General features: G+C 36.3%; 1 protein-coding gene across 1 annotated transcript in view; it reads right to left on the bottom strand.

Annotated features, from left to right (window-relative positions):
• LOC306869223 (argininosuccinate synthase-like) overlaps nucleotides 1-14,388 on the bottom strand; it is a 33,482-nt gene extending 19,094 nt beyond the window's left edge. The window contains exons 1-8 of the mRNA XM_079415895.1: nucleotides 14,283-14,388; nucleotides 10,084-10,200; nucleotides 8,587-8,655; nucleotides 8,304-8,492; nucleotides 6,703-6,759; nucleotides 6,551-6,625; nucleotides 4,782-4,852; nucleotides 4,660-4,690 (exon numbers count right to left, since the gene is read on the bottom strand). Coding sequence (XP_079272021.1) covers nucleotides 4,660-4,690; nucleotides 4,782-4,852; nucleotides 6,551-6,625; nucleotides 6,703-6,759; nucleotides 8,304-8,492; nucleotides 8,587-8,655; nucleotides 10,084-10,185 — 594 coding nt within the window. The 5' untranslated portion in view covers nucleotides 10,186-10,200; nucleotides 14,283-14,388. The remainder of the gene's footprint in view (nucleotides 1-4,659; nucleotides 4,691-4,781; nucleotides 4,853-6,550; nucleotides 6,626-6,702; nucleotides 6,760-8,303; nucleotides 8,493-8,586; nucleotides 8,656-10,083; nucleotides 10,201-14,282) is intronic.
• Nucleotides 14,389-14,983: the final 595 nt, after the last annotated feature.

The raw sequence follows: 14,983 nt of genomic DNA, 5'->3' as shown, positions 1-14,983 counted from the left end.
ATCACTGCTAAAGTGCTGCAGCCGATTGGACACGTTTTTGATGGATTCTGCTTTGACTGACACGTTTTGCAGGACAAAGTACTTTGTTTCATGCAAAAAACATTTATTTATTGCCATATGAGCAAAAGACGAAAATAAAAGGCCACCCATCAAGTCTTCATGTCACTTCCACTCGGTGAAGCCAGGGGTTTCTCTCCACCTGCTGTGTGTGTGTGTGTGTGTGTGTGTGTGTGTGTGTGTGTGTCCGTCAGACAGCGTTACCCCTGCCAATTACCACAGATTACAGCGGGATGACAGTCCGTGTGTCCTGAGCTGAGGCAAATTGCAGGGGAAGTATGCAAAATAACCACCGGGTGCATTTAAATGGAAACCTTTACCAGACAAACATCATCATACGATAACTAATCTCTGCCACCGGAGCCCAAATGCACGTCTGTCTTTACTGTTGCTTTAACTAAACGCCGTGCGCGGCGCTACTTTCTTTATTTTCTGCTTCACTAGTATCTGTCCTGAGATAAAACTGGTGAAATGGCCTTAAAAGCCATTTGAAGAAGCGTCTGGAAGGGTAAAATTAATGGGTAGAATTTTAACACAAGAGATCGAATGAGTCTAAACGCTATTTGTGTGCCGAGTCTCAATGTTTTATCAGACATATAAATCCATGCATCTGAATTGTGATGCTACTTCAATGCATGGCTTGTTACTTTACTGTGTAAAACACAAGGTTTTTAGTGATGAAAGTAGTTTAGTGATGTCCTTAGATGAAAGCTGAGAATCTTAGATATGCAAATACAACCTGGTTGAAAATATAGCAGTCAACATTTTAAGTGGATCAAAAAAGTTCAAAGTTGTCCTAAGACAAGAACACATTTTGGTATTAGGTTTTAGGACAACTTTGATGAAAGGTTTTGATCCACTTTAAATGTTGACTACTGTAGTTTGGATCCAAATTATCCCATAAATTAAATAAACATGTTGGTATGATCATTTTTTTGTGCAATAAGCTTGGTTTAAGCCCTTGCAAGTTTTCTGCCACTTTCTGCACTGTATATGAAATATTTTATTGCTTTTTATTGTAAATATTATATAGCCTACACAAAAAAGCTAGTCTAAACTCAATTATAACTGATTGCTGATTGGTTGAGCTTGTTGCCCAGCTAACATCAAACATTCTCAGAACTTATCAAATGTTCTCTCAAAGTTATGAACAAATGTTCTTCCAGTAACATTAATAAAATATTCATTCAGTAATCTGATCTTTAATAATCTTCTCAAAAAGGTAGCATAGAAACACTGTTTATACATCCAAGCTAACAATAATATGTTCTAAATTTTTTTTTTTTTTTTACTAAAGTTCCCATTTAGTTATGAACGTTAATCTTAAACTTCTAACATCTTAAAAACATCTTAAAAATCTGGTTATTTTGAACTTTCAGAAATAACATTTTCATAACTTAATACAAACATTAGCAAAACATTTTAGAGACATTTTTGTTAGCTGGATGAATATTGTGTAAAAATTAGGAAAATTAAATGAAATCCTTATTTTTTCTCCCCATCAAATGTAATATTTCTTAAATGGAGGAATAAAATCAAATCTGTGCAAAATGTGGGATGCAGTGAAATATCAACTCAAAAACATCATATATGAATTACTACAATGAATTTTGTATCAAATCAACAAATAAATGTCAAAATATGACACTTCATGAACTGAAATGATCATGAGATTTGTGCCTTTTCTTATCTAAAAATAAATGGAATTCACAGCATCACAAGCAGCTGGATTTAAAAGCCATTTTTTGACGATTCATGTGATATCATCTCTCATATTTAAGATCAGTAATCTTTCAATTTACGGTCTCATTGTTCATAGAAATTGTTTTCTGAAATGTTTTAGTTGGATGTTCATCTAATGTTTTTAAATGTTACACTTGTTTCAGAATGTTCAGAGAACATTCAAAAGTAACGTTCCAATGATGTTTGCAAAATGATCAAATGTAACGTTCCCTTAATGTTCATAAAACCAAGAAGAATTTTTTTTTTTTTAACTCAAATTAAACTATAACAGTGCTGATTTGTTGAGCTTGTTGAATGCAGTCAAGATTGCAATTTATGTAAAACTGGAGGAAGCGGAATAAGTTTATTTTTCTTCCCATCATGGTGCAGAAAAAGTATGAATGATGTCAATAACAGTTTTTCCTAAGTGGGGGGAAAAATGGAAAATCTCTGCAAAATAGCAAAATGACAAAATTCAACTCATTTTATTTAGCCAAAAAATATTTTCTACAATGCACTTAAATAATGACACTGCATGAACTGAAATGATCAAAATCATGAGATTTGTGCCTTTTTTCTTTACAAAAATGAACTGAACAATTCACTGCATCACAAGAGACCGAGCATCTCTCACATTAAAGACTGATCCAGACCAGAACAGGGTCTTACGAGTGACGAAAGACTGCAGAGATCAGGTGAAGCTCAACACATTTCAGCGCTTGATATAATGTGATGGGATCAATGAATTTCAATTCTGCCCCCCTGCTGGTGGATCTAGTCTCGCCCTTTAACCCTGCGAGACAGGCGAAGATAGGAATAATCCACAGAGAGAACGACAGGCCCAGAGACGGCATTGGTGGCAAATGGTCCGTGAAGAGAAGCATCATGTCGCCGGTGCGTGCTTTATTCAGCTGGCCGTATATTGTTGTCCTGCGAGGCGGCTGAGCGCGCATCCTGAAAGACAGCCGCCGCATGAACTTACAGCAAGTAAATCTCTCTCTTTCCACATGTTAGCTGCCTCATTTGCTTTCAATCAAAGCCCGGAGTTGAAAGAGACGGGAGAAAAACGGCGATGGGGGAAAAAAAAAGTGTCAGAGAGTGGAAAGAATGAGTGAAGAGATGAAAGTAAAGCAGTGAAATCTGGCCACTGGATTGGAAGTGACGCGTAAATCACCGTGTCTTGAACCGAGACAGAGACATTCTCCTTCTGATGAGAGAAGATGATCTGCATCAACGTCTTAATAAGCCTGAGATCCTTAACCCTATTCCTAAGATTTCTGATTGACAGTTTAGACTTGTCTCAAGTAAACGTCAGAATAACTGCAGATGAACTCTTACTGGACTGAAGCAGCTCAGCTTTACTTAATTCTCCATCAATCAATGTCTCAAATCTGATCATCAGGATCTTTTGAGGAGCGTTTGTTTCCAGAAGCTTTACTTTCTCTGTTCCTCAGCGGAGGAATGATCTTCATCTCACATCTTCTGAGGAGCGTTTATTTCTTCATCTCTCAATCAGCATTGCATTATATGTTTGGACCATTTACATCTCATCTCTTACTGAGACATATTACTGGAGATATAGAGCGACCGCTGATATTTAGATCATTTTATGCTCTACTGTTATAAAGATCTAAAGATTTACATTACATTCATCAGAATCTCATCATAAATATCAGCATCTGCAGCAAATTCATATTTTTGCTCAGAGTCTAAAACTGAGCTGTTTTTTCCTCCATATTCTCACTATATGAGACAAAAGCCTGATGATCAAATATGATGCTTAAAAAATATATTTTGGTCAATAAACAGTTCCATTTAACAAATATATATATATTTTCAGACAATTTTTTTCATCAGACTGTAAACAGGGTTAAAAGCATTCGACCCTGAACTACTGAATATAAAATAATTGCATGCATAAGCAGTGCTTTATGGAAGCTTGTTTCTGCCATGGAATAAAAAATAAATAAAAAAGGTAATTGTAACTTTTACGTCTTGCAGTTCTGAGTTTATATCTCACAATTTGCATTTTCGTCTTGCAATTCTAAGAAATTCTTCCTCATTTTCATGTTTGTTTTGTTAATGAGCAATGGTTTTATGCTCCAGGGTCACAAATGTGCATAAATCTACAGTAATATCAGATTGATACCTGAACGGATGAAACAGCTTTTGAGTCGGCTTGCTGAAGTTAGTACAGATGCAGCAAATAAATACTCTTAATCTGGCCAAAATATATTTTAAATATATGTTGTTAGCAAAGTTCAAATTAAATATATTTTTGAACTTTAAAATATATTTAGTTTCAGCCTTCATATACTAAAATATACCTCAAAATGTATTTCAGGGCAAAACAAAATACATTTGTAATCTTAAAGTAGCCTGCATTTAGGACAAATGCAAATGTGGATGGAATAGCCCACTAGAGATCAAAACTAGATTTATAATAATGGAACATTTTTTGCTTAAAATTGTGTTATATATTCACATGCATTTATTAAATAAATAAAGTTTTTCTTCAAATGTGAATGTATTTTCTTGGATTGAAAATATGTGGAGGGCAAAACAAATTCTTAAACGCTTTTAAAAATATATTTATATTTTTAAAATGTATTTTCAAACAAAATGACCAAAAAATATATCAGTAGAAAATATATTTACATAAATATACTTTGAAACATATTTTAGCAAATATATTTTGGGGGGATTTTTTTTGTTTGTTTGATGTAGTTGTACATTTTAAAACACTTTAGTTTTTTTAGAAAAATCATCTTCAAATGCGATCTGAAATCTGATCATCTGTTCTTTTGAGGAAGGTTTATTAGTTTATTAGGATTGCATGTATGTTTATAATCTAGAGCTTTGATCATAACGATCTCTTACCTTCGGATTCTCCAGAACTCCAGATTCATAGCTGTTAAAAGAGATTTTTATGAAGTTTTTTGTAATGCAATAACAGCAGTGAAGTATGCATGCAGGTAAGTGTTTCTTGTGATGTTCTTCACCTGATGTGCATGAGATTTGCATCCATGCTCCACGGCGCCTTCGGTGTGACAGGAACAGGAATACCGTGTTTCTGAGCAAAGAAAACACACATATGAGGTACAGCACTGAGTTTTAAACAATTTTCACTCAGAAATCGCTAGTAAAATTCACAAACAATTACAAAGAAACTAGAAGTAACACACTGAGCTAAACATGACATTTTTAATGAATATTTTCTTGTAACATGTACACCAATAACCTTTGTTTTATTCACACTCTGTGGTATTTCTGATGCTTTCATTTGTGTTTAATGTGTAAACAGTTACAGATGCATCTGAAGAGCCTTTAAGAAACATTTGAAACACTATATATACAGATACACAGCAAAAAGCAGTCTTAAGTCGCTGGGGTATATTTGTAGCAATAGCCAAAAATACATTGTATGGGTCAAAATGATACATTTTTCTTTTATGTCAAAAATCATTAGGATATTAAGTAAAGATCATGTTCCATGAAAATATTTTGTAAATTTCCTACCGTAAATATATCAAAACTTAATTTTTGATTAGTAATATGCATTGCTAAGAACTTAATTTGGACAACTTGAAAGGCGATTTTCTCAGTATTTTAGATTTTTTTGCACCCTCAGATTCCAGATTTTCAAATAGTTGTATCTCAGACAAATATTGTCCGATCATAACAAACCATACATCAATGGAAAGATTATTTATTCAGCTTTCAGATGATGCATAAATCTGTATATGCAACATGGAGCGACTTTTATCAGTCTCAGAATCCATCATCAAGACAAAAAAAAAGAGCTGACAGTCAGAGTTCAGACAACAGGTTGAAGAACAAGTGATATTAATAAGACAGACTGGATGCCCAGCGATGAGCTCCATCTACTGGAGTGAATCTGGACTGAATCATTCTGTTTGTGGTGTAGAATTAAAGACGGTCCAGCTGTTATTGTCTTTCACTTAAACTGAAAATAAAACCCTTGTTACTTTACATTACATAAACATTAACTGGAATTAAATATATAAAAAAACCTTCAAGTACTAAAACTCTAAAACTGAAATAAAAATGAATTAAAATAAAGCCATATAGACTTTTTGACTCCTAGATAATAACCAAAAGCCCTACAAAAATTTTGATAAAGCTTTTATGTTTAGAGGAATTAAGAGTGGCAATATTTTAAATATAATTAAATTAAAATAATTCAGCAGCTTCAGAGGTTTCTGTGAGTGAATGATCATCAGGGTTCACAGTCTTTGAGATGAATTTGCATTCTTTGTAATTGTACAGACTTTTACAGTTGTTGATGTAGTTTTTTTGGAGCAATATATTAAAATAATTTAATGCAAATAATTAAATTAATCAAAATTAGCAATTTCTAACTGATAACGCTTAACTGAAAAAAAAAGGTAGTTATTAATTATAGAAATGTCCATGACTTTTCCAGGTCTAGAAATGCCACTTCTCAAATTCTCTATAAAATTCTCTAAAATTTTCAGATGTTTTAGCTCATTTTAAAGCCTATTTTGTCTTATTTTAAGTCATCTTCTGCCCTTTTCTGCCCCCTAGTGGACATCTGTTGAGAACCACTGTGGTAGAGCTATCAAAAGAAGTGGGCATCTTTGAAAGAATTTGATAACAAATGTTTGCATTCATATTAAAATCCCTGAGTTGTGGTCTTCTGTAAAATCTGAGCACGGTCTGTGACACAGAGATCTCAGAGGAAAGATTGCAGAGACGCAGGAGACTAAAGTGAAGGTAGGAGCTGCACCTCTGCGTACTCCATCAGGTCCGTCCGGCCCCGGAAGCGGCTGTAAAACTCTGGGATCCTCCACGGAGCGATGATCTGAGACACAGACATGAAGACAGAGGTCAGAGACAGACGACGGGTTCGAGACGCTCGTGTGACGGATCGGACCTCACCTGCACTTCAGGATAGAGAGCGTAACACGCCAGCTCGAAGCGAACCTGGTCATTTCCCTGCAATAAACAACACAAACACATTCATTCACACGCTTCTGTGTATTCATCAGGAGAGAGCTGTGCGTCTCATATATGAGCTCAGAAAATAATGACGAACACATGCTTTCTGGATTTAAACATCATTCTCAGAAACTAATGCACATATTTACTTCTGTAAAGTCAATGTTCTTCAGGGTTCATAGTCTTTATGACCAATGAATTTGCATGACTTTTCTAGTTGTTTCTGATAATATATATATATTTTAGATAGATAGACAGATAGATAGAAATACATCAATCTATACATATAGATAGAAACACATAAATATAATTATAAAAATATTTTTACTATTTAAAACAGCTGTTTTCTATGTGAATATGTGTTAAACTGTAATGTATTTCTGTGATCTGCAGCTGTATTTTCAGCATCATTTTCAGTCTTCAGTGTCACATGATCTTCAGAAATCATAATAATATACTGATTTACTGCTCAACAAACATTTCTGATTATTATCAATGTTCAATATTTTTGTGGAAACTGTGATGCATTTTATTTTTCAGGATTCACAGATGAATAGAAAGTTCAAAAGAACAGCATTTATTTGAAACAGAAATCTTTTGTCACACTATAAATGTCTTTACTGTCACTTTTGATAAATGTATGCATCCTTGAGGAATACAAGTATTAATTTCTTCTTTTTCTTAAATACTTGCAACATTGATAATGTTTCAAATCAGTAAATCAGTATATTAGAATGATTTCTGAAGATCATGTGACACTGAAGACTGGAGTAATGATGCTGAAAATACAGCTGCAGATCACAGAAATACATTACAGTTTAATAGATATTCACATAGAAAACAGCTGTTTTACATTCTAATAATATTTCACAATTTTTACTATTTTTTGGTCAAACAGACAGGTTTTTTTGGTCAAACAGGTATTTTTTGGTCAAACAGACACAATCTATAAAGTTACAGTGACTCTGAATGTTAAACTGTTCAGCAACATATCAAACTGAGCTCTTCCTATCAATTGCATGCTATTCTGTTATTACTCTGACAAAAGCACAAAAGCAGTCATCAGTAGCACAGGTATATTGCAATAGCCAACAATACATTGTATGGATCAAAATTATACATTTTTCTTCTATGACAAAAATCATTAGGATATTAAGATCATGTTCCATGAAGATATTTAGTAAATTTCCTACCATAAATATATCAAAACTTAATTTTTTATTAGTAATATGCATTGCTAAGAACTTCATTTGAACAACTTTAAAGGAGATTTTCTCAATATTTAGAATTTTCCAATTTTCCAGATTTTCAAATAGTTGTATCTCAGACAAATATTGTCCGATCCTAACAAACCATACATCAATGGAAAGATTATTTATTCAGCTTAAATAAATATGGTGTATAAATCTCAATTAAAAAAAAATGTACCTTATGACTGGTTTTGTGCTCCAGGGTCAGATATGAGTCAAGCCCAGTTCACTGAACTCTGTGTGTCTCAGTCTGGAGCAGGTTTATTCCAGTATAATGTGTAATGTGAGCACCTTTCCTGTGGCTCCATGAGAGACGTACTGCGCTCCTTCGCTCCGGGCGATCTGCACCTGTCTGCGGGCGATGCAGGGCCGGGCGATAGACGTGCCCAGCAGATAGCGGTCCTCATAGACGGCGTTGGCCTGCACCGCGGGCCAGATGAACTCCTGCACAAACTCTGAGCGCAGGTCCTCGATGAACACCTGACACCGCCACAAACACAGCACACTTCATCAACACAGAGCGGATGCGTCCTGAACACACTCACACTCTCTCCAGGCAGCTCTCAGGCCTTACCTTCTTGGCTCCAAGTTTCTCCGCTTTCTTCCGCGCAGCATCAAAGTCCTCATCCTGTCCAATATTGGCCTTCAATGCAATAAAGAGGTGATTTATGTTGTTAGGTACATTGTAAAAAATCAAAAGTTGAGAAAACTTAAAAGTTTAAGGCACCCAGCTTCAAGAGATTTTTGAGTTCTCAATTAGTTTTTGTCTGAGATTTTTGAGTTTTTTCAACTTTTGATATTTTACAGTGTAGGAAGGTAGTTTGACGTTTAATGGCATAGGAATGAATAGCTGAGACTCCTCTCACAGCAAGAGCTGGACATTTTCTGCTCATTTCAAGACTTGCAATTAAAAATTAAACTAAAGAAATAAAATATTTGAAATAAATGAAAATCAAAAATCAAAAAAATATTAATATTAAATTAAATTTAATTTAATTGAATATTTACTTCTGTAAAGTCAGCTATAGAGTAGGCTTTTGGCAATCAGGGGTTCACGAGTTAATGAAAGATAATAATTAATTAAATAAATAAAAAACTTTTAAAATAAAAACAAGAAACACGTACTAAAAAAGTAAATATTTTATTTGTTGACTTCCATGTTATTTAACCATAAACCAAAATCAGAGAACCATGAACATGCAAATGTGCTGAAATATTTTTAAGGGGTTTGGCTGACTGTAAATATATATATATGTATATTGTTCAAAATTAAGGTAAATTATTAAGACAAATTAAATTATAAGAAAAATTTATTAAAATGACAAAAGGTGTTTTAAGTAAAATAATTAAATTCATTTGCCATATTTACTTCTTTATAGTGTTAAAATTGATTAAAACATTTTAAATTCAATAATTTTAATTAAACAAGAACAATGCTGAACGTACAGCAAAAAGCTTGTGATTTATGAAAGAAAAGAGAAGCTCTTTAACAAAAAGAGAAACTTGTCTTGTGTATCCGGGCCTTAACAAGTCTGGTCCAAACTACAGCTCAATCTGACCAGAAACGCAGTGTATGTTGCTCAAACAGTAGTGCGTGATGCTAGCAACATCAATGTCATGGATTCGAACCCAGGAGCTGGTCAAACACTGAATGCTTTTGATCATAAAATATCTAACAAATGTATAACTGTACATGTAATGCAGAGGTGAAAAGAAAGATTTCATTCGCTATTGTTCTAGTTTTTCGTAATTCAAACCAGTTTCGATATATATTCACCGCCTCAAATCACACTAATCACAATTGTTGCTGAACTTCCTCAATGCATCTGAGAAAGTCTTTTCTTTCATTGTTTCATGTGCATCACCTTCCTCTCTCAAACCCAAACCACCCAATGAAGAGAGCAGATGATTCACGGCTGGTTAGTGGGAAAAAAGCTTGGTGAGCAAGTCTTCACAAGCCTGAGCTCAGCATGAGAATAAAATCATTTCACAAAACACCTTCCTGCACTGCAGCTCTCTGCTAACAACGAGCCATTTCCCTGAAGAGATCGTGTGTTGTGTGAGGAGTTACCAGGTAGGCGATGACTTCATAGCCTTGCTCCTTCAGCCACAGCAGAATACAGGAGGTGTCCAGACCCCCGCTGTAGGCCAGAACCACCGAACCCTTCGACATCTGACCGCTCCGGACCTTCAGAGAGAGAGACTTTGACTTTTCAAAACACTTTAATTATACACACATTGCATATGATACACAAAACATGATTCCTAAACATTACCAATTAACACTCCATTTCCATTCAAGGTAGAGGACACTATTAGTGTGTTGGTAATAGGTATATTCAATCACACTTGACTCCACTAAAGACTTAAACAGAGTTACTAAACTCACATCTTCACTGGCATTTTTACACTGATGAGACTTTAAAATAACAAGTTTAGCTTGTCCTATTAAAACATTAGCAAGTGTACACTGTTGCTGCCAAGACCTCTTATATCTGCAACCCAGAATAAATAGACTGTTGGTAAATGTAAAACCCAGTCTTACAATCATTTTCTCCAATATTTCAAATAATGAGTTAAGTCTAAGACACTCACAAAACATATGAAATCATTGTCAAGAGCATTACACAAAGGACATGTCGGTAAAACAGTCTCATTAATCTTAGACACAAAAGAGTTTGAGGCTATAATACAATATACAGGGTGGGCCATTTATATGGATACACCGTAATAACATGGGAATGGTTGGTGATATTAAAGTCCTGTTTGTGGCACATTAGTATATGTGAGGGGGCAAACTCCTCAAGATGGGTGGTGACCATGGTGGCCATTTAGAAGTCGGCCATCTTGGATACAACTTTTGTTTTTTCAATAGGAAGAGGGCCATGTGACACATCAAACTTATTGGTAATGTCACAAGAAAAACAATGGTGTGCTTGGTTTCAACGTAACTTTATTCGTTCATGAGTTATTCAACCACATCTGGTTGCATACTAACGCATGGAGAAAAAAGGATCGCAACACCTGCAGTAAGGTTTGCACCAGGGGTGGACTGGTCATCTGGCAGACCGGGCATTTTCCCGCTGGGCCGACGTACTTTTTGGGCCGGGCCTATACATCTTCTCATACCATATTTGTCTGATCGGCCCATAAAACTCATAGCAGCCTATAGTTTTTCTGCCTAAATAGTTGACGGCGCTGTGGTCTTTGCGGCTGTTTAATGTATTTGTCAAAAAAAGTCGCTTTAGGATTTTCTTCCCCCAGACAGACCGGCCCATGAGACATTTAATCAGCAGCCCATTGGTTATTTTCTTAATTAACATTGGGCTGACCCAATCACATCTTTAAACAACTCCCCTCTCTCTCTCTCTCTCTCTCTCACACACACACACACACACAGTGGTGTATTGTAACGAAGTAATACTAAAGCAACTCTCTTCCTTGTGCATCGACAACCATTAACATTAAAAGTCCCAATGTTTAAGGTTGTCATGCCGAAAGATAATAAAAGATAATACATCACCTTAATATTCATGACCATATCAATGTTTTATATGGCCTACGTTTAGTCTTTTTTTAACAGCACTGACATGTTTCTTTAATCTATATCTTTTAGGCTGATCAAGCTCTTCCAATGAAGCTTTTCTCATAGCCATAGTGCAAGAATCAACAAACAATTGTAAATCAGAGAAATACTTCTCTAATTTTGATCTGCGCTGATTAAAAGTATCATTGAGAAAATCATTAATTTGTTGAACTGTATAATAAGGTGGTTTCATTTGCAAGCTGCATTTTTTTCTCTGCAGAACTTCCTTGGGAACTGACATCAGTGAAATAATCCACAACATCAGATGCCTCACTGTCCGAATTTATATCTATGGACTGAGCCTCACCTCCCTCAGATAACTGATCCACATCAACCTGTGACAGGCCAACAGATGCTTGCGAGTCCTGAGACTCTCTGACTCCCACAAGCTCATCTGGAGACTCTCTGACTCCCACAAGCTCATCTGGAGACTCTCTGACTCCCACAAGCTCATCTGGAGACTCTCTGACTCCCACAAGCTTATCTGGAGACTCTCTGACTCCCACAAGCTTATCTGGAGACTCTCTGACACCCACAAGCTCATCTGGAGACTCTCTGACTCCCACAAGCTCATCTGGAGACTCTCTGACTCCCACAAGCTCATCTGGAGACTCTCTGACACCCACAAGCTCATCTGGAGACTCTCTGACTCCCACAAGCTCATCTGGAGACTCTCTGACTCCCACAAGCTCATCTGGAGACTCTCTGACTCCCACAAGCTCATCTGGAGACTCTCTGACTCCCACAAGCTCATCTGTTGTGGAGACTCTCTGACTCCCACAAGCTTATCTGGAGACTCTCTGACTCCCACAAGCTCATCTGGAGACTCTCTGACTCCCACAAGCTCATCTGGAGACTCTCTGACTCCCACAAGCTCATCTGGAGACTCTCTGACTCCCACAAGCTCATCTGGCTCCATGAGGCGCTCTGATTCTGTCTCCACTGCGAACATTAGCGCATTCATTAGTGTTCAGTGAACACTCTCCTGTATTCTCAGCATGACTGAGCACTGCATCCTCTTTCGGAGTTTCATCGTCTTTTGACACTGAATCCGATTCATCCCTCTGATCAGTTTTATCACTGCCATCCTGGTTACCATCTTCCATGGCAGGGGCCACCTGCTCCGAAGGTATTTTAGGCTCAGTCTCATTTTGTTCAGTCACCTTATTATTAGTACATCTCAACTTTGTATGTCCGTAGACCCCACAAGAGAAGCATTTCATTGATTCAGTGCTGATAAAAATTGTATAATCTTTACCTGTCAAAGTAAATTTTGCGGAAACGTCCAAGTGTTGAAATTCTACATTCAAACTAATAGCAGTTTGGCGTCTAAAAGACATAACATGTTTTAAATCTAGATTCTTAACACCAAGAGGGATCATTTTAATCAGCATCATAATTTTACCATAACGGCTAAGCAATCGCTCAAGTGAATCATTAGAAATGAACAGGGGCACATTGGAGAGAGTTACCCTCTTTGAAGGACTCAACAGCGGCAAAACAGACAAAAAACATGACCAACAGATAAACCAACTTCCACTAAATGATGAACCATAGACTCTTCCTTCACAAACACAACAACAGCTTTATTCATTCTAGATGCCGACAGAATATTCCCAGCACCTATTTCTCTACTAATAGCGCCAAACAGTCTTCAACAGTGACTGATTCATCCGGTAAACATTTACAACCATGCCGGGCTGTTAAAGTAGCAAACCCATCAGAGTCTGCCGGCATTTTCCCAACCCCCCAACTAATTACAAGTGACAGCAAACTAAACAACACTAACTTTTCAAAGTAATAAAAACTCACTCAAACAAGCCACCACTTGCTCAAACACTCACGCACTCCTCCCAGCCGATCCACACACACACACACACACACACACACACACACACACACACACACACACAGAGAGAGAGAGACACACACATACACACACACACAGAGAGAGAGAGAGAGAGAGAGAGAGAGAGAGAGACACACACACACACACAGAGAGAGAGAGAGACACACACACACACACACACACACAGAGAGAGAGAGAGAGAGAGAGAGAGAAAGAGACACACACACACACACACACACACACACACAGAGACATACACACACACACACACACAGAGAGCGAGAGAGAAAGAGAGAGAGACACACACACACACAGAGAGAGAGGGAGACACACACACACACACACACAGAGAGAGAGAGAGAGACACACACACACACACACACACACACAGAGAGAGAGAGAGAGAGAGAGAGAAACATTTCTCATTTACAATAAATTTGAATTAAAATAACGTTAACTAAATTAACAATAAAAAACAATACGGACATTAAAAAATAAAATAAAATGACAAAAAAGAATAATGAAATGACAAAAAACATACACACACTAAAACTAACTACAATTACAAGGACAAGGTTAATTATAAACATACTTTATACTGAAAGAAAACATAAAATATCTAATGCTATAATATTTATATATACAACTAAACGCACTTTTGAATTCTGCATTCATATAACTTACATAAGATATTATTCTTATTACACCTGCAGAAATAAATATAGATCATTTTAAATCACTGTTCACAACAACAACAACCTGTAGATGTAAACAAACACGGAATAAATCGCGTCAGATTCATGAACACATAATACATATAAAGGCAGTAACTCACCTAAACACAGCAGGAAATAGAAACGAATTACAGATCAGTTCAGCTCCGAATCCAGATCCAGTTTGAGTTCAGTTTGAGCTCTGCTCTCAAGCACATGCTCTCTGCCCCGCCCCCCGAACACACCAGCCAATCAGGGGCTTTCGTTTGTTAGCAAATTACATATTTATTATTCATACATCTTATATAGTTTTACTGTAAATTGAGAAAATGTCAATGTTGCCATATGGTAACAGTGGAATAGCAGTGATGTATTTCCTCACTGAGATTTTTTTTTATAGATAGTAACATCAATAATATGATTGCAGTTATTTATTTATTTAAAGTGTTTATTGTAGTATAGTTGTATTGATGTATGAATAAGAAAATGACTTGTTCTTTTCAGAAAATGAATACAGCAATATTTCATGGAAAGGGCAATAGGAAGAGCGTAGAGTTGGCTCTTCCATGTGAAGACAATGAGGATGAGCTGGCCTTCAGTGACTGAAACAATGAGTGTGTGTGTGTGTGTGTGTGTGTGTGTGTGTGTGTGACAAATGAGGACATAAATGTGTATAATAACACATGTATGACACAGGTATTACAAGGAGAAGGTGATTTATGAGGACATTACCCCATGTCTCCACTTTTCAAAACGCTATTAAATCATACAGAGTGAGTTTTTTTGAGAAAGTAGAAATGCTCAGTCTCCTGTAAGGGGTAAG

Source organism: Barbus barbus (assembly GCF_936440315.1).
Source record: "Barbus barbus genome assembly, chromosome: 5".
Lineage (NCBI taxonomy): Eukaryota > Metazoa > Chordata > Actinopteri > Cypriniformes > Cyprinidae > Barbus > Barbus barbus.
This window is presented reverse-complemented; position numbering and strand designations above follow the sequence as displayed.